At 50.4% G+C, this 20,301-nt stretch overlaps 1 protein-coding gene across 3 annotated transcripts in view; it reads left to right on the top strand.

Annotated features, from left to right (window-relative positions):
• The window catches only part of rsph1 (radial spoke head component 1), a 276,830-nt gene extending 258,894 nt beyond the window's left edge, over nucleotides 1–17,936 (top strand). For all 3 annotated transcript variants that reach the window (XM_072513039.1, XM_072513038.1, XM_072513040.1), the window contains 2 exons: nucleotides 12,574–12,673; nucleotides 17,373–17,936. In XM_072513039.1, the coding sequence (XP_072369140.1) occupies nucleotides 12,574–12,673; nucleotides 17,373–17,749 (477 nt within the window). In that variant the 3' untranslated portion in view covers nucleotides 17,750–17,936. The remainder of the gene's footprint in view (nucleotides 1–12,573; nucleotides 12,674–17,372) is intronic.
• The last annotated feature ends 2,365 nt before the right edge of the window (nucleotides 17,937–20,301 follow it).

Genomic DNA, 20,301 nt, shown 5'->3' with positions numbered 1-20,301 from the left:
CCTGCGGTACGCCACTGGTAACTGGGATCCAGGCTGAATATTTGCCATCCACCACCACTCTCTGACTTCTATCGGTTAGCCAGTTCGTTATCCAACTGGCCAAATTTCCCACTATCCCATGCCTCCTTACTTTCTGCATAAGCCTACCATGGGGAACTTTATCAAATGCCTTACTAAAATCCATGTACACTACATCCACTGCTTTACCTTCATCCACATGCTTGGTCACATCCTCAAAGAATTCAATAAGACTTGTAAGGCAAGACCTACCCCTCACAAATCCGTGCTGACTATCCCTAATCAAGCAGTGTCTTTCCAGATGCTCAGAAATCCTATCCTTCAGTACCCTTTCCATTACTTTGCCTACCACCGAAGTAAGACTAACTGGCCTGTAATTCCCAGGGTTATCCCTAGTTCCTTTTTTGAACAGGGGCACGACATTCGCCACTCTCCAATCCCCTGGTACCACCCCTGTTGACAGTGAGGACGAAAAGATCATTGCCAACGGCTCTGCAATTTCATCTCTTGCTTCCCATAGAATCCTTGGATATATCCCGTCAGGCCCGGGGGACTTGTCTACCCTCAAGTTTTTTAAAATGCCCAACACATCTTCCTTCCTAACAAGTATTTCCTCGAGCTTACCAATCTGTTTCACACTGTCCTCTCCAACAATATCGCCCCTCTCATTTGTAAATACAGAAGAAAAGTACTCGTTCAAGACCTCTCCTATCTCTTCAGACTCAATACACAATCTCCCGCTACTGTCCTTGATCGGGCCTACCCTCGCTCTAGTCATTCTCATATTTCTCACATATGTGTAAAAGGCCTTGGGGTTTTCCTTGATCCTACCCGCCAAAGATTGTTCATGCCCTCTCTTAGCTCTCCTAATCCCTTTCTTCAGTTCCCTCCTAGCTATCTTGTATCCCTCCAATGCCCTGTCTGAACCTTGTTTCCTCAGCCTTACATAAGTCACCTTTTTCCTCTTAACAAGACATTCAACCTCTCTTGTCAACCATGGTTCCCTCACTCGACCATCTCTTCCCTGCCTGACAGGGACATACATATCAAGGACACGTAGCACCTGTTCCTTGAACAAGTTCCACATTTCACTTGTGTCCTTCCCTGCCAGCCTGTGTTCCCAACGTATGCACTTCAATTCTTGTCTGACAACATCGTATTTACCCTTCCCCCAATTGTAAACCTTGCCCTGTTGCACGTACCTATCCCTCTCCATTACTAAAGTGAAAGTCACAGAATTGTGGTCACTATCTCCAAAATGCTCCCCCACTAACAAATCTATCACTTGCCCTGGTTCATTACCCAGTACTAAATCCAATATTGCCCCTCCTCTGGTCGGACAATCTACATACTATGTTAGAAAAGCTTCCTGGACACACTGCACAAACACCACCCCATCCAAACTATTTGATCTAAAGAGTTTCCACTCAATATTTGGGAAGTTAAAGTCGCCCATGACTACTACCCTATGACTTCTGCACCTTTCCAAAATCTGTTTCCCAATCTGTTCCTCCACACCTCTGCTACTATTGGGGGGCCTATAGAAAACTCCTAACAAGGTGACTGCTCCTTTCCTATTTCTGACTTCAACCCATACTACCTCAATAGGGTAATACTCCTCAAACTGCCTTTCTGCAGCTGTTATACTATCTCTAATTAATAATGCCACCCCCCCCCCCACCTCTTTTACCACCCTCCCTAATCTTATTGAAACATCTATAACCAGGGACCTCCAACAACCATTTCTGCCCCTCTTCTATCCAAGTTTCCGTGATGGCCACCACATCGTAGTCCCAAGTACAGATCCATGCCTTAAGTTCTCCCACCTTATTCCTGATGCTTCTTGCGTTGAAATATACACACTTCAACCCATCTCCGTGCCTGCAAGTACTCTCCTTTGTCAGTGTTCCCTTCCCCACTGCCTCACTACACGCTTTGGCGTCCTGAATATCGGCTACCTTAGTTGCTGGACTACAAATCCGGTTCCCATTCCCCTGCCAAATTAGTTTAAACCCTCCCGAAGAGTACTAGAAAACCTCCCTCCCAGGATATTGGTGCCCCTCTGGTTCAGATGCAACCCGTCCTGCTTGTACAGGTCCCACCTTCCCCAGAATGCGCTCCAATTATCCAAATACCTGAAGCCCTCCCTCCTACACCATTCCTGCAGCCACGTGTTCAACTGCACTCTCTCCCTATTCCTAGCCTCGCTATCACGTGGCACCGGCAACAAACCAGAGATGACAACTCTGTCTGTCCTGGCTTTTAACTTCCAGCCAAACTCCCTAAACTTGTTTATTACCTCCACACCCCTTTTCCTACCTATGTCGTTGGTACCAATGTGCACCACGACTTCTGGCTGCTCACCCTCCCCCTTAAGGATCCTGAAGACATGATCCGAGACATCCCTGGCCCTGGCACCCGGGAGGCAACATACCTTCCGGGAGTCTCGCTCGCGACCACAGAATCTCCTATCTATTCCCCTAACCATTGAATCTCCTACAACTATTGCTTTTCTATTCTCCCCCCTTCCCTTCTGAGCCCCAGAGCCAGACTCAGTGCCAGAGACCTGGCCGCTAGGGCCTTCCCCCGGTAGGTCATCCCCCCCAACAGCATCCAAAACGGTATACTTGTTTTGAAGGGGAACGGCCACGAGGGATCCCTGCACTGTCTGCCTGTTTGTTTTTTTCCCCCTCACTGTAACCCAGCTATTCTTGTCCTGTACCTTGGGTGTGGTTACCTCCCTGTAACTCTTCTCAATCACCCCCTCTGCCTCCCGGATGATCCGAAGTTCATCCAGCTTCAGCTCCAGTTCCCTAACACGGTCTTTGAGGAGCTGAAGTTGGGTGCACTTCCCGCAGGTATAGTCAGTGGGGACACTGGTGGTATCCCTCACCACCCACATCCTACAGGAGGAGCATGTAACTGGCCTAGCCTCCATCCCCTCTTACCTTACAGAATATAGCTGCCGTGTGGACTAACTAGATCTCCGCCCTCCGACTCTGCTCCCAGTCAGCTACACTTTCTGTAAACTCCTGGCTCTCTTCGCACTCTTTGCGGAAATGTCGGAAACAAAATGAAAGGAGCACCTTATTCCCTCCTCACCTAACTCCCTCGGTCACCAAACTCTTACTATAGCACTCAAAATGCACCAAATTCAGCACTAAGTGCAAACAAAGTCTGCACTGTAGGGGATCACTTTTATACTGTGAATCTAGCCTCTGAAAACTGGCCTAATCCAATTAACTAATTAACAAGCTCCAGCTGCAAGTGCCTACAAGTAGAAGCCTGTTTAAAGCTGATTGAAAATTCACCTTCTTCTAAACCAAACAGCAACTTTTAAGTTAATTAACTAAATAAAAGAAAGACTAAACTTTAGATAGAAATGAAGCCTTATACTCCCTCGGTCACCAAACTCTCACTATCGCACTCAAATGCACCAAATTCAGCACTCAGTGCAAACACTAGCGGGGATCTAAGCAGTGATTTATAAAGTGCGTGGTTCTCCCCCAAAGTCTCTGTGTTAATTTGTGGCGGGTTTTGCAGGGAGTTTCCCGCCGGCTCTGCTGGTGAATTCCCCACCGCTATCCAATGACATTTAGTCACTTTTCTGGACCCTGGGGAGTTTCTTGCCGGTTTAGCCCACACTTAGGGCGCGATATTCCAGCCGCCACATTGTGGGGTGAATGAACAGATCCAAGGGGATCTGAGGCCCCTAGCTGCCACCTGGGTACACTGGCAGCGAATACGGCACCGTTTCTCATTGGAATCGATTGTGATCCATGTAGCGCCAGTGCTAGACCCTTAACGGTCGCTGAATGGGTCCAGGTGCAGTGTCAGTTTTGCTGTTGTGGAACTCCACGAATCCTGCCCCGGCGTCAACACCTAGGACGGGATTCTCCCTTCTGGGAACTAAGTCCCCACGCCGGCGGGAAAATAGGCGTCAACCACTCCGGCGTCAACAGCCCCCTAAAGTGAGAAATTCTCCAAATTTCCGGGGGCCAGGCTAACGCCAAAGTGGTTGCCGCCGCTCCAGCCGGCGCCAAAGGGCCGGTGCGAGTTCACACATGCGCGGAATGGCCAGCGTGATCTCGCGCATGCGCGGAATGGCCAGCGTGATCTCGCGCATGCGCGGAATGGCCAGCGTGATCACGCGCATGCACAGACCCGCCGGCGTATTTCCGCACCTGCGTGGTGGTTCTCTTCTCCGCGCCGGCCCCCGGGCAATATGGCGGAGCCCTACAGGGGCCTGGCGCGGAGGAAAAAAGGCGTCCACAGAAACAGCCCGCTCGCAGGATCGGTAGGCCCTGATCGCAGGCCAGGCCCCCGCCCCGCCCCCCCCCCCCCCCCCCCCCCCCCCCCCCCCCCCCGCCCAGGACCACCCCCGCACACTTACCTGCAGGTCCCGCCGTGCGTGATGTGATGATGTGAGTAATTCACGCCGGCGGGACTGGACGGCCACTCGGCCCATCGGCGCCCGGAGAATCGCCGGGGTGGCCCGCTGTCTGGCTTGGCGGGAATCCCGCCGGCCCCCGAAAAACGGCGCCGGAGAATAGGGCAGCGGAGTGGGATTCACACCTCCCCCCGGGGATTCTCCAACCCAGCGGGGGGTCGGAGAATCCCGGCCTTAGTCTCAGGAATGGAGAATTCTACCGTAAGTTTTTCACATTCTAAATTAGGATCAGTAAACTCTCCTAATATTTTTGCGACATGCCTTTGAAATTTGCCAACCAGTTTTTTTTATCTACCTTCTCTCTGATTGAAGCTCCATTAACTCAAAAAAACTCCTGCCCAAGTTCCTCAACATCAAGCCAAATTGATTCAATCTTAGCACCATCCAACATATCCTATTTAAAATTGTAGCATTATCCTCAATCCCCTCCCCTTTACCCTTCTCTCTCATTCCTGTCCACCTCGAATATAAAACCAGTCCATGGTGTAAAGTCAACTCTGAGTGAGGGGCTGGCAAAAACTGAGTGACGCCAGCAGCATTATGATGAAGTTTAACTTGTCCCTTTGGGTGATGGTTTTTAATTTTTCCTCTCGCTGTTGATGACAGATTCTGAGTGCAAGGATAATGTCACAGATACTGGTAAACACCTGACCACCAATTCTGTGCTCTTCTGCAGCCACACTGGGCCAATCTACACAGCAGTTAACTGGCTCCGAGTCACTGGTTGATCCTCTTCCTTATTCTGGTCTTGTCGTTGAGCCAATGGAATTACAGGAATTCCATGATGAGAAAATTCCAGGGTCCATTTCACTCGGGGTCGTTCATCCTGCTTGTCACATGGTACCAGGAGAATGGAGTGTTGGTTCATCACAGTTGTGTCCTTTGTGATTCTTGTTCTCAGGATGGATGTTGTCGTGTTCACAAAGACCACACAAGCTCAGCTCATAAACAAAGCTAACATTTATTTACACTAATTAATTAATACTCCTATAGTAAACAATAATCTAATCTAAGCTTTGACAAAGGGTGATCTGGACTCAAAACGTCAGCTCTTTTCTCTCTCTACAGATGCTGCCAGATCTGCTGAGATTTTCCAGCATTTTCTTTTGGTTTCATAATCTAATCTATAATCTACACTCAACTACACTGGTCTCAACATTCTGCCTTTAACTGTAGTGAACTCTCTATCACTGCTCTCTCTAGCTCGCCTCTCGAGCTCTCTCCCAGAAATCTGTGAGTCACTGCTTGATATAGTTCTGCATCTAGCTCCATCTAGTGATTAATTATGACATGACATTAACCCTTTGTCATCTGTACATTTCCTGTAATGTCACAATAGTGATCAATATCTATCAATTAGTCTAGAAAAGACCCACTCAGAGGTGATGGAAACTCCCAGAGTTCGAGAGCATTAGAACAACTGTAGATCCACACAATGGAGTATAAATATTTGATTGTGATGTGGGGTATGAACTGAATCAGTATGTATCTTCACTAATTGTGGCTTATCTGTGCAAGGTTCGTGGTGTGAGCATTGGAAAGAATTTGAAGGGAATCACTTCCAGCTCAGCCACACTGCCCTCCATCGCAGCAGAACCTTGTATTTTGATGAAGGCCAGTGCAACATGCATTTGTTTGCAGTGTTGCTCACTGTGTTTCTCGCATGTTGCATGAACACCCTCATAAGGGCTGTAGGGGTGATTATTCGGTGAAAACTGCGATGAGAAGAGTTTCAGGCATGTGAGAATCAATGTAGTTCACATTTCACCCTTCAACTCTCCCATCTCAGCCCTCCAGACACATTGCTATTTCACTGCTCTCTACCTACAGAACCCTGCCTTTGTCCAGTGAACCCATGCAGAACTCTACCTTATTCACTGACAACAAAGGACCCGCCTTTGCCCAGTGAAAGATGTTGTGCTGTACACAGTTTGGTCGGTCTGAAGAAGTCTTCGTAGTCATGCATCAGTGAACTAAATCTTTATAGAATCAGAGAATAGAATCCCTACGGTGCAGAAGGAGGCCATTCGGCCAATCGAGTCTGTATTGACCCTCTGAAAGAGTACCCTATCTAAGCCCACTCCCCCACCCTATCCCAGTAACCCCACCTAACCTGCACATCTTTGGACTGGAGCACCTGGAGGAAACCCTCGCAGACACAGAGAGAATGTACAAACTCTACAATTGAATCCGGGTCCCTGGTACGGTGAGGCAGCAGCACTAACCACTGTCACGTCCCCAAAGGGAAACTTGTAACAATCTGCAAGAACATTTCGCAATACATGAGTAAGAGCCTCTTCCGCGAGGCTCCGGTTTGAGCTCCAAAGATATCAAAGAAACTTCCTCATAATCCTGCAATTGCTTCATGATGATGTGACTGGGAGATCTGAAGCAGAGGCCTTCAAATTCTGGACTGAGGCCAAGAAAGGCTGTGTGACCATCCCCCCCCCCCCCACCCCGCCCATACCATTTCCCAAACTGACCATGGCTATCCACCTCACAGATCATCCACCAGCGGCCTACTCCCTCAAAAGGCTACTAATGTTTAAGACAGGTCAGCAAAATCAACTCTGCTTTCCACAAAATAAAGCAGCGAGTGTCTGACAACAAAGACCACCCCACCCCACCCCACCCGCAATGTACAGACCCGCTGTCATAACCACAGCCCTGAGTGGGCCAGGGGGTGAATGGGGGGTGGGGGTGAATGGGGGTTGGGACGGGGGGGGAATGGGGGGTTGGGGGGGGGGTGAATGGGGGGTGGGGTGGGACGTGGCAGAATGGGGGGTGGGGTGAATGGGGGGTGGGACAGGGGTGAATGGAGGGTTGGGGTGGGATGCGGGTGAATGGGGGGTGGGACGGGAGTGAATGGGGGTTGGGATGGGGGTGAATGGGGGGTGGGACGGGGGTGAATGGGGGGTGAATAGGGGTGGGGTGGGGGTGAATGGGGGGTGTGGTGGAACGGGGGTGAATGGGGGTTGGGGTGAGACGGGGTGAATGGGGGGTGGGACAGGGGTGAATGGGGGGTGGGACGGGGGTGAATGGGGGGTGGGACGGTGTGAATGGGGGTGGGGTGGGACGGGGTGAATGGGAGGTGGGGAGGGGGTGAATGGGAGGTGGGGAGGGGGTGAATGGGGTGTGGGATGGGGGTGGGGTGGGGTGAATGGGGGGTGGGGTGGGGTAAATGGGGGGTGGGGTGGGACGTGGGTGAATGGGGGGTGGGGTGGGGTGAATGGGGGGTGAGGTGAGGGTGATTGGAGGGTGGGGTGGGACGTGGGTGAATGGGGGGGTGGGGTGGGGGTGAATGGGGGGTGGGGTGAGGGTGATTGGAGGGTGGGGTGGGACGTGGGTGAATGGGGGGGTGGGGTGGGGGTGAATGGGGGGTCGGGTGGGATGGGGGTTGGGACGCGGGTGAATGGGGGTGGGGTGGGGGTGAATGGGAGGTGGTACAGGGGTGAATGGGGGGTGGGGTGGGGGTGAATGGGGGGTGGGGTGGGACGGGGGTGAATGGGGTGTGGGGTGGGGATGAATGGGGGGTCAGCTGGGGGTTGGGACGCGGGTGAATGGGGGTGGGACAAAGAACAAAGAACAAAGAAAATTACATGATGTGGAGATGCCGGCGTTGGACTGGGGTGAGCACAGTAAGAAGTCTTACAACACCAGGTTAAAGTCCAACAGGTTTGTTTCGATGTCACTAGCTTTCGGAGCGCCGCACCTTCCTCAGCTGAATGAAGAGTTATGTTCCAGAAACATATATACAGACAAATTCAAAGATGCCAAACAATGCTAGGAATGCGAGCATTAGCAGGTGATTAAATCTTTACAGATCCAGAGATGGGGTAACCCCAGGTTAAAGAGGTGTGAATTGTGTCAAGCCAGGACAGTTGGTAGGATTTCGCAGGCCAGATGGTGGGGGATGAATGTAATGTGACATGAATCCCAGGTCCCGGTTGAGACCGCACTCATGTGTGTGGAACTTGGCTATAAGCTTCTGCTCGGCGACTCTGCGTTGTCGCGGGTCCTGAAGGCCGCCTTGGAGAACGCTTACCCGTAGATCAGATGCTGAATGCCCTTGACTGCTGAAGTGTTCCTCGACTGGAAGGGAACATTCCTGCCTGGTGATTGTCGCGCGATGTCCGTTCATTTGTTGTCGCAGCTGACATCTACAGCCCTTGTCTCATCAATTAACGTTGTCACTTAGAACATAGAACAATACAGCGCAGTACAGGCCCTTCGGCCCACGATGTTGCACCGAAACAAAAGCCATCCAACCTACACTATGCCATTATCATCCATATGTTTATCCAATAAACTTTTAAATGCCCTCAATGTTGGCGAGTTCACCACTGTAGCAGGTAGAGCATTCCACGGCCTCACTACTCTTTGCGTAAAGAACCTACCTCTGACCTCTGTCCTATATCTATTACCCCTCAGTTTAAAGTTATGTCCCCTCGTGCCAGCCATATCCATCCGCGGGAGAAGGCTCTCACTGTCCACCCTATCCAACCCCCTGATTATTTTGTATGCCTCTATTAAGTCTCCTCTTAACCTTCTTCTCTCCAACGAAAACAACCTCAAGTCCATCAGCCTTTCCTCATAAGATTTTCCCCCCATACCAGGCAACATCCTGGTAAATCTCCTCTGCACCCGCTCCAAAGCCTCCACGTCCTTCCTATAATGCGGTGACCAGAACTGTACGCAATACTCCAAATGCGGCCGTACCAGAGTTCTGTACAGCTGCAACATGACCTCCCGACTCCGGAACTCAATCCCTCTACCAATAAAGGCCAACACTCCATAGGCCTTCTTCACAACCCTATCAACCTGGGTGGCAACTTTCAGGGATCTATGTACATGGACACCTAGATCCCTCTGCTCATCCACACTTTCAAGAACTTTACCATTAGCCATAATGTTGGGGAAGTTAAAATCTCCCATCACGACCACCCTATTGCTCCTACATTTTTCTATAATCTGTCTACATATTTGTACCTCTACTTCACGCTCGCTTTTGGGAGGCCTGTAGTAAAGTCCCAACAATGTTACTGCACCCTTCCTATTTCTTAGCTCTACCCATATTGCCTCAGTGCTCGAATCCTCCATCGTGCCCTCCTTAATCATAGCTGTGATATCATCTCTGACCAGTAATGCAACTCCTCCACCCCTTTTACCTCCCTCTCTATCCCTCCTGAAGCATCTATACCCTGGGATATTAAGTTGCCATTCTTGCCCTTCCCTCAACCAAGTCTCCATAATACCAATAACATCATATTCCCAGGTACTAATCCAAGCCCTAAGTTCATCTGCCTTACCTGCTACACTTCTTGCATTGAAACAAATGCACCTAAGACCACCTGTCCCTTTGCATTCTTCATCTCTTCCCTGTCTACTCTTCCCCTGAGTCACATTGAGTTTATTATCTAGTACCTTACTGGCTTTAGTTCCTGCCTCTTTACTGACCTCCAACTTCCTAATCTGGTTCCCATCCCCCTGCCACATTAGTTTAAAACCACCCCAACAGTGTTAGCAAAAGCACCCCCTAGGACATTGGTTCCAGTCCTGCCCAGGTGTAGTCCATCCGATTTGTAATGGTCCCACCGCCCCCAGAACCGGTTCCAATGTCCCAAAAATCTGAATCCCTCCCTCCTGCACCATCTCTCAAGCCATGTATTAATTCTGACTATTCTTGAATTTCTACTCTGACTGTCTCGTGGCACTGGTAGCAAACCTGAGATTACTATCTTTGAGGTCCTATTTTTTAACTTATCTCTTAACTCCCTAAATTCTGATTGTAGGTCCTCATCCCGTTTTTTACCTATATCATTGGTGTCTATATGCACCATGACAACTGGCTGTTCACCCTCCCCCTTCAGTATGTCCTACAGCTGATCTGAGACATCCCTGACCCATGCACCCGGGAGTCTCGTTTTCGACCACAGAAATGCCTGTCTACTCCCCTTACGATTGAATCCCCTATGACTATAGCCCTGCCAGTCTTTTTCCCGCCCTTCTGTGCAGCAGAGCCAGCCACGGTGCCATGAACCTGGCTACTACTGCCTTCCCCTGGTGAGTCATCTCCCCCAACAGTATCCAAAACGGTATACCTGTTTTGGAAGGAGATGACCACAGGGGACACCTGCACTGCCTTCCTGCTCTTTCTCTGCCTTTTGGTCACCCATTCCCTGTCTCCCTCACCAACCTTAATCTGCGGTGTGACCAACTCACTGAACGTGCTATCCACGACCTCCTCAGAATCGTGGATGCTCCAAAGTGAGTCCATCCGCAGCTCCAGAGCCGTCATGCGGTCTAACAGGAGCTGCAGCTGGACACACTTCCTGCACATGAAGGAGTCAGGGGCATCGGCCGCGTCCCTGAACTCCCACATTGAGCACGAGGAGCATAACACGGGTCTGGGATCTCCTGCCATTTTTACACTTTACCTTAACTGATTACAAATATAATATCAAATAATGAATAAGTGAAAGGAATAAGGATTTTACTTACCAATCACAATACTTACCAACCCACGAAGAGTTAAATTTCTCCCAGCTACTTACCTTCCCGACAGACCCCTGGCCACTGCTCCCACAGAAAATCTGAAGGCCGCTTCTCCTGCAAGGTAAGTTTTTAAAGGGTAAACTTACCTTCCCGACAGACCCCTGGCCACGCCGAAAATCTGAAGCTATAACTTGCGGATAAAAGAAAAAGAAAAGAGAGAGCTTACCTGATATTCACTCACCCCCTTAGGTTAGAGGAGATGGAAGGGTGGGAGACACTACAAGTGTAGTGTCTCGGGTTTAGCAACCGCCCAACTTAAATAGAGGTAAAAATCAAACACTTAAGCACCTACCTGATTCCCAAGCTGCACTCCGGCTCCCTCTCTCTCTCTGTCCCACTCCCGGAAATGAAGACCGCTGGAACCTAGGGGCAAGTTTAAACACCTATCTGAATCCCAAGATGCACTCGTTGCTCTCGGGCTCCCTCTCTCGATCCCGCTCTGAAAAATGAAGGCCGTTGGAACCTGGGGGCAAGTTTAAACACGTACCTGAACCCCAAGCTGCACTTGCTGCACTCCGGTCCCTCTCCCTCTCCCGCTCCCCGAAATGAAAGCCGCTGGAACCTGGGGGCAAGTTTAAACACGTACATGAATCCCAAGCTGCAGTCGCTGCACTCCGGCTCCCTCTCTCACTCCCGCTCCCGGAAAACAACGGGGGTGAATGGGGGGTGGGACGGGGGTGAATGGGGGTTGGGACGGGGGTGAATGGGTGGGATGGGACGGGGGTGAATGGGGGGTGGGACGGGGGTGAATGGGGTGGGACGGGGGTGAATGGGGGTTGGGGGGGGTGGATGGGGGTTGGGACGGGGGTGAATGGGAGGTGGGACGGGGGTGAATGGGGTGGGACGGGGGTGAATGGGGGTTGGGACAGGGGTGAATGGGGGTTGGGACGGGGGTGAATGGGGGGTGGGACGGGGGTGAATGGGGGGTGGGACGGGGGTGAAGGGGGGTGGGAGGGAGGTGGGACGGGGTGAATGGGGGGTGGGACGGGGGTGAATGGGGTTGGGACGGGGGTGGGAGGGAGGTGGGACGGGGTGAATGGGGGGTGGGACGGGGGTGAATGGGGGGTGGGAGGGGGGTGAATGGGGGGTGGGACGGGGGTGAATGGGGTGGGACATGGTTGAATGGGGGGGTGGGACGGGGTGAATGGGGGGTGGGACGGGGTGAATGGGGGGTGTTTTCAGTATTAAGAGTGTATTTATAAACGCACGTTGTTATTTCTGGGTTGGGCGATGCTGTTTTGCATTGGAATCTGAATGAAAAATGTGCTCCATCTGGGGAGATGGATAAGAGTTAGAGACAGAGGAAGGGAGAGTTTAGAGACTGGATTAGGTGGTTGAAAGAGGTTACAGAGAAGCAGGGCATGGATTCAAATCCAAGAAGGAATTTAATCCTGAGGATGATAATATTAAATTAGAGGGATTGGTGGACTTGGATCCAAAGGGTTGAGATTGGATGTTAGATATTCGGAGCTGGTGTGGGTGGAGATACAAACATGAGAGTTTTGGATATACATTATCAAGCGTGGAATCTTACTAACTCTCTACGACAGGACAAGACTGAAGAAGAGATGGCGGAGGAGGAAGCTGTAACTGTCACCGTTCTGAAGTGGAAGGCAGAGAAATTGTCGGGATTGACATTGTATTCTCCAAGTAAGTCCAACAGGTCTCAACAATAGGCCTGGCTCTTCACTCATCACCAATTGCACCTTAGCTGGCTGTGTGTCTGTCGAAATCCACTGTGACATGAAATGAACCAAAAGGGGCAGCACGGTAGCCTTGTGGATAGCACAATTGCTTCACAGCTCCAGGGTCCCAGGTTCGATTCCGGCTTGGGTCACTGTCTGTGCGGAGTCTGCACATCCTCCCCGTGTGTGCGTGGGTTTCCTCCGGGTGCTCCGGTTTCCTCCCACAGTCCAAAGATGTGCAGGTTAGGTGGATTGGCCATGATAAATTGCCCTTAGTGTCCAAAATTGCCCTTAGTGTTGGGTGGGGTTACTGGGTTATGGGGTTACTGGGTTCTGGGGATAGCGTGGCGGTGTTGACCTTGGGTAGGGTGCTCTTTCTAAGAGCCGGTGCAGACCCGATGGGCCGAATGGCCTCCTTCTGCACTGTAAATTCTATGAAAGTCTATGAAAGAGAAACCTGCTGAACCAGAAAGGGGTGAGACTGGAACTGACTGCCAGAGGGCGTAGTTGTGAAAAACAGAGATGCATTTAAGGCCAAGATATATAAGTACATGATGGAGAAAGAGATAGAAGGGTATAAATATAAAACAACGCTGATAGGATGAGATGAAAAGTTAGGAGTCTCATTTTTAAAAATATTTTATGGGACGTGGGCCATTTAGCGGGCCGAAATGCTGGTTAGGCCGGCATTTACTGCCCATCCCTAATTGCCCTTCAGAAGGTGGTGGTGAGTTGCCTTGAACCACTGCTGTCCATGGGGTGTAGGTACACCCAGAGTGCCGTTAGAGAGGGAGTTTGATGATTTTGACCCAGCGACAGTGAAGTAACAGCGATATATTTCCAAGTCAGGGTGGTGAGTGGCTTGGAGGGGAACCTCCAGGTGGTGGGGTTCCCATTTGAATGTTTAAGATGCTGGATGGGGAGCCAATCAAGTGGCTGCTTTGCCCTGGATGGTGTTGAGCTTCTTACGTGTCATTGGAACTGCAGGCAAGTGTTGATTTGTGCCTTGGACAGGCTTTGGGGAGTCAGGAAGTGGTGAGTTTTTCTGCAGACTTCCCAGCCTTGACCTGCTCTGGTCGCCGCAGTATTAATGTGACTGACGCAGTTCAGTTGCTGGTCAATGGTAACCCCAGGATGTTGATTTAAAAAACTGTGGATCCCATGAGCTGATCACTACAGAAAACATTAGAGCAGTGTAGAATGTGCGATAATTAAATTAAAAAGGAAATTAGGAAAGCAAAGAGAACGCATGAAAAAGTATTGACAAGTAAAATCGAGGGAAAGCCAAAGAGCAAGACAATAACTCAGGAAAGAGTCAGACCAATTCGAGAGGAGAAAGGTAACCTCTGTGTGGACGCAGAGGACATTGACACAGTTCTGAACAACAAAGAACAAAGAAATGTACAGCACAGGAACAGGCCCTTCGGCCCTCCAAGCCCGTGCCATGCTGCCCGACTAAACTACAATCTTCTACACTTCCTGGGTCCGTATCCCTCTATTCCCATCCTATTCATGTATTGGTCAAGATGCCCCTTAAATGTCACTGTCGTCCCTGCTTCCACTACCTCCTCCGGTCGCGAGGTCCAGGCACCCACTCCCCTCTGTGTAAAAAAACTTGCCTCGTACGTCTCCTCTAAACCTTGCCCCTCGCACCTTAAACCTATGTCCCCTAGTAATTGACCCCTCTACCCTGGGAAAAAGTCTCTGACTATCCAAATTAATACTTTGTGTCTGTCTTCATCAAAGAGAAGGGGGAGCAGACATTGTGGTTAAAGAGGAGGAAAGGAAAGTGTAGGATGGGGTAAACACAGTGAGGGAAGAAATCACCAGTCCCAATGTATCTCAGACTCTGCGAAGAGAAGATAAATAACAAAGGCTCTGACCATTCTTTTCAATTCTCTCTGGCTACAGGTGTGGTGCCAGAAGACTGGACCATTATTGAAAAAGGGAGAAGTTTATAAACTTTGCTGGGGGACAAATTATGGAAAATGCATAGAGATTGTGTAAATCGTCATTTTGAGAAATATGGGTTAATCAAAGATAGCCAGGATGGATTTGTTATGGGAACATCATGTCTGATTAATGAGAGTACTACATACAGTTCTGATCACCACATCACAAAAGGATGTGATCACATTTGACAGGATACAAAAGAGATTTGCAAGATGTTGCCAGGAATTGAGAACTTTACATGGAACAATTGGATAGGCCGAGGTTATTTTCTTTAGAACAGGGAAGGCTGAGGGGAGCTTTAATTGAGATGTTTAAAATGGTGAGGAGCTCCGATAGAGGGGATAGGAGTTTCTGTTAGCAGTGATGTTAGTAACCAGGGGAAGCGATCAATGTTATTTGTAGAAGGATTAGAGGGGAGTGAAGGAGTTTTTCTTTCACCGAGAGAGAGGTGAGGGTCTGAAACTCATTTCCTGAAAGGGTGCAAGAGGCAGAAACCCTCATCACAGTTAAATAGACATTTAAATATGCACCTTAAGTGCTAGAACGTACAGAGATACAGTGGCACGATTCAACCAAAACGTTCCTCAGTATCATTTTGGGGGGAGTTGGTGGGGGGTTTCCCACCGGCTTTTTGGGTGAGATCAAGACCTGGATTCACCCACGCTTATGCCGTGACTTACCGGCCTTGTCCCGATGGAATCAGGACGGGATGCGGCCGGTAGATCTCGTAAGAGGCCTCTCCGGGGATTCCCAATGGTTATCACGCCTCGGGAGCTCTAACGAGATTTCACCAGACGTCGCAAACTGGATCCCGCCCATAATGGGCAGCACCCAGACTTGCAAAGTTAAAAGAGATTAAAAGCTCACTGAGCTGTGCTGCCGCGGGATGGAATGCCCACCCAGCCTCGCCACACCAGCGGGCGCTGTTTAGTACTGGTCCGCAGGGGGGGGGTCTCCCAGGCTGGCAGTACCAAGGTGCCAGGCTGGAATTTTGCCCACATCAGTGATCAGGCCTGGGGATGCCCTGCTAGTATGTGGTGGTGTGCGGGGTGCTCAAGGAACCCCCCACCAGGTGAATTGGGGCATTGGGGGTCGCTTCGGGGGTCGAAAGATGGGGAATGGTGCCCTGATCTTTTCCTGCACTGAGGAGCTCCACTCGTTCGATATGTGGCTAAGTGCAGCCTCGGTGAGGCATTCCGCGCTTAGATTATCATAGAATTCACAGTGCAGAAGGAGGCCATTCGGCCCATCGAGTCTGCACCTGCTCTTGGAAAGAGCACCCTACCCAAGGTCAACACCTCCACCCTATCCCCAGAACCCAGTAACCACACCCAACACTAAGGGCAATTTTGGACACTAAGGGCAGTTTAGAATGGCCAATCCTCCTAACCTAATCTTTGGACTGTGGGAGGAAACCGGAGCACCCGGAGGAAACCCACGCAGACACGGGGAGGATGTGCAGACTCCGCACAGACAGTGACCCACACAGACAGACAGTAGATAGCGGGGTCATTCCCGGCGCAGACCACCCGTTGATTCCCACCCAGAACAGACTTTTTTAAAAAATTAGATGGCATCCTTAGTCATTTTTCTGTATCTTGGGGAATTTCTCCCCACTCAAGCCTACATTTAGACATTTTGCAGCAATAGCTGGTGAGACCGGCTCCTCAGAGATTGGGGCACATTTTGAAAGGGTATCCCATTTCTAAGTGAGCTTGAGGGCCCCCCACCCCCCAGCACACAACGGCATTACCCTCCACACCCCCAAGTGAAGACACCCTATATGGGTCACTGAGGGTCTCCTTCCCTTTCAGGCCTCCCCACCCCCCCTCTTGGACCCTCCCTTTAAGGACCCCCACCCTTCACCCCCCCAAACTTTATGAGGCCCCTTCGTACATGCCCTACACGCCCATCCCCCCCTTTCATAGGCATGGCCCCCTCAGGCCCAGACGCGCGGCAGTGCGACCCTGGCACCTGGGAATCCTGACAGTACCTGTGCCAGCCTGGCGCTGCCACCTGAGCACCTTGGCAGTGCCGGGCTGGCAGTATGAAAGTGCCAGGCTGGGAGTAGCGGGGTACCTGAGTGCAGAGGGAAAGGCAGTGCCCTGTACCTGACCACCTGGGGTTTCCAAAGACCTGGGTGACTCCCCCAGGTGCCATTAGGCCTGGTCCACATTTGGTTCAATAAACAGGACCTGGTCCAGGCCTCGTTGGGGAGGCCATTAGTTCCCAATCCCTGGGAGAATACGGCGCAGACATATTTAAATGAGCTATTAGGGTCATTTAAATATGTATGTATGGATCTCACCCAGCAAGGGCAAGATCCAGATCACGTTGCCTCGCGAGGTTCAGGTGAATCTCAAAGAACAAAGAACAAAGAAATGTACAGCACAGGAACAGGCCCTTCGGCCCTCCAAGCCCGTGCCGACCATGCTGCCCAACTAAACTACAATCTTCTACACTTCCTGGGTCCGTATCCCTCTATTCCCATCCTATTCATGTATTTGTCAAGATGCCCCTTAAATGTCACAAGACGTCTTAAGCGCTGAGAATCTCCAAGAGACCTCTCACGAGATTCACCAGCCTCGCTGCGTCCCTGGTCAGGGGCGAGCGATGAGGCTGCGAAATGATGCCCAATTGGTCCCCTGTGCTGTAAATCTTTCTGTTTCTATGATTGGAATTATAGTTTCTGTTTCATTTCATTCTTACAGCATTCAAGGCGGATGTAAAGAGTGATGTATTTGATCTGGATGAGCAAGTTGACAATGTTATAGAGCCAATTGATGTTCCTGAGACAGCTTCCCCTGCAACAGACGCCCCTGGGATTGACACCGCTGTGACTGACACTCCTGCAACAGAAGCCCCTGCGACAGAAGTCCCTGCGACAGACGCCTCTGCGACAGACGTCCCTGCGACAGAAGCCCCTGCGACAGACGTCCCTGCATCAGACACCCCTGCAACAGATGCCCCTGCGACAGATGCCCCTGCGACAGATGCTCCTGGTACTAATGACCCTGGGGCAGACTCTCTTGGTGCTGCAACGGAAAGTGGTGAGACTGAGACAGATTCAAAAGTGAATGCAGACTGAGGCTGGTGGTACCCTGCAGAGGCAGCTGGGCGGAGGGCAGTGCCAGTTCTGGAGAAGCACTGGGCTGCAGCCTGAAAATGTTCACAACACAAATAAAAGGAGTGTCTGGCTCTGCTGATTGTTAATTTGAGGTGTATTTAATAAGGAGAGCAAGTTTCCTTAAAAATAAAATGTTGAATATAAAGTTTTTCAGAAATCTCTGTCGTTGTAAAAAATCCCACTCCTTTGTAAATTGTTCTCATAATGAATAGACAGAGCTTGTTGCCACAGGGGCTGTTTAGCACAGGGCTAAATCGCTGGCTTTGAAAGCAGACCAAGGCAGGGCAGCAGCACGGTTTGATTCCCGTACCAGCCTCCCCGAACAGGCGCCGGAATGTGGCGACTAGGGGCTTTTCACAGTAACTTCATTTGAAGCCTACTTGTGACAATAAGCCATTTTCATTTTCATTTCATTTATCTCTGTGGAAAAGACTGGCAGATGTGGCATCAGTCCTTTCTGTGCCATTGTGTTTGAACCAACTATAGTTTTTAGAAGAAAACCTCCTCAGGTGAACAGTAAGAGTTTCTGTACTCAACACAGAACTTCATTATTCGTCCTGACAAGCAGAAAACAAGACATCACTCAGCTTAACATCAGCTGAATCAAAATCCTGGATCGCAATGGGCTGCAGCGGTTCCTGAAGGCAGCTCACCAGCATCTTCTCAAGGGCAATTGGGGTTGGACAATAAATGCTGGCCTGGCATGAATAAAAATAAATCTCACCCTCTATCGTACGGCCTGTCTACTGCTGGGCTTAAATCCAGCTCTGTGAAAGAGCTGAACAATTCCTCCCACAGTCTATCCCCAGATCCCTGGATATTTTTCCTCCAGATATTTAGGCAATTTCCTTTTCTTTTTTTTAAAATATATTTTATTCAAGATTTTTTTGGCCAAACATAACAGTACATCGTTTTTCTTTTAAACAACAATAAAGCAATATAAATAACAGTGGCCAGTTTTAAACAAATAAATAAATAATATATAAACAGAAACAAAAACAAAACTAATTGGCAACTGCCTTGTCAAAAATAGTTACTCTCCAAAGATGTAATCCAACAGTCCAATATACATTACCTATAACAAATGTCTATACATATACAATGACATCCCTGAGAGCCCGCCCGGATCCTACCCCCCCCCCCCTCCCTCCCCCTCCCCCCTCCCTACCCCCTGGGTTGCTGCTGTTGTCTTTCTTTTCATTCCCTCTATCATTCTGTGAGGTAGTTGACGAACGGTTGCCACCGCCTGGTGAACCCTTGAGCCGAACCCCTTAATACGAACTTGATCCGTTCTAACTTTATAAACCCTGCCATGTCGTTTATCCAGGTCTCCACGCCCGGGGGTTTGGCTTCCTTCCACATAAGCAATATCCTGCGCCGAGCTACTAGGGACGCAAAGGCCAAAACATCAGCCTCTCTCGCCTCCTGCACTCCCGGCTCTTCTGCAACCCCGAATATAGCCAACCCCCAGCTTGGCTCGACCCGGACCCCCACCACCTTTGAAAGCACCTTCGCCACCCCCACCCAGAACCCCTGTAGTGCCGGGCATGACCAGAACATGTGGGTGTGATTCGCTGGGCTTCTCGAGCATCTCCCACACCTATCCTCTACCCCAAAAAATGTACTGAGCCGTGCTCCAGTCATATGCGCCCTGTGTAGAACCTTGAATTGTATCAGGCTTAGCCTGGCACACGAGGACGACGAGTTTACCCTACGTAGGGCATCAGCCCCTCCTCAATCTCCTCCCCCAGCTCTTCTTCCCATTTCCCTTTCAGCTCATCTACCATGATCTCCCCCTCGTCCCTCTTTTCCCTGTATATATCCGACACCCTACCATCCCCCACCCATGTCCCTGAGATCACTCTCTCCTGCATCGGGAGCTGCGGGAATTCCCTCACCTGTTGCCTCACAAAAGCCCTCAGTTACATATACCGAAATGCATTCCCTTGGGGCAACCCATATTTTTCCGTCAGCGCTCCCAGACTCGCAAACGTCCCATCTACGAACAGATCCCTCAGTTGCACTACCCCAGCTCTTTGCCATGCTCCAAATCCCCCATCCATTCTCCCCGGAACAAACCTATGATTATTTCTTATCGGGGACCGCACCGAAGCTCCCGTCTTTCCCCTATGCCATCTCCACTGCCCCCAAATTTTTAATGTTGCCACCACCACCGGGCTTGTAGTTTATTTCTTCGGTGAGAACGGCAACGGTGCCGCCACCATTGCTTGTAAGCTGGTCCCCTTACAGGACGCCCTCGCCAATCTCTTCCACGCTGCTCCCTCCCCTTCTCCCATCCACTTACACACCATTGAAATATTGGCGGCCCAGTAATAATCATTTAGGCTCGGTAGTGCCAGCCCCCCCCCTATCCCTACTACGCTGCAAGAACCCCCTCCTCACTCTCGGGGTCTTCCCGGCCCACACAAAACTCATAATACTTTTCTCGATTCTCTTAAAAAAAAGCCTTCGTGACCATCACCGGGAGGCACTGAAACACAAAGAGGAATCTC

The sequence above is a fragment of the Scyliorhinus torazame genome, chromosome 8 (assembly GCF_047496885.1).
Source record: "Scyliorhinus torazame isolate Kashiwa2021f chromosome 8, sScyTor2.1, whole genome shotgun sequence".
Classification (NCBI taxonomy): domain Eukaryota; kingdom Metazoa; phylum Chordata; class Chondrichthyes; order Carcharhiniformes; family Scyliorhinidae; genus Scyliorhinus; species Scyliorhinus torazame.
This window is presented reverse-complemented; position numbering and strand designations above follow the sequence as displayed.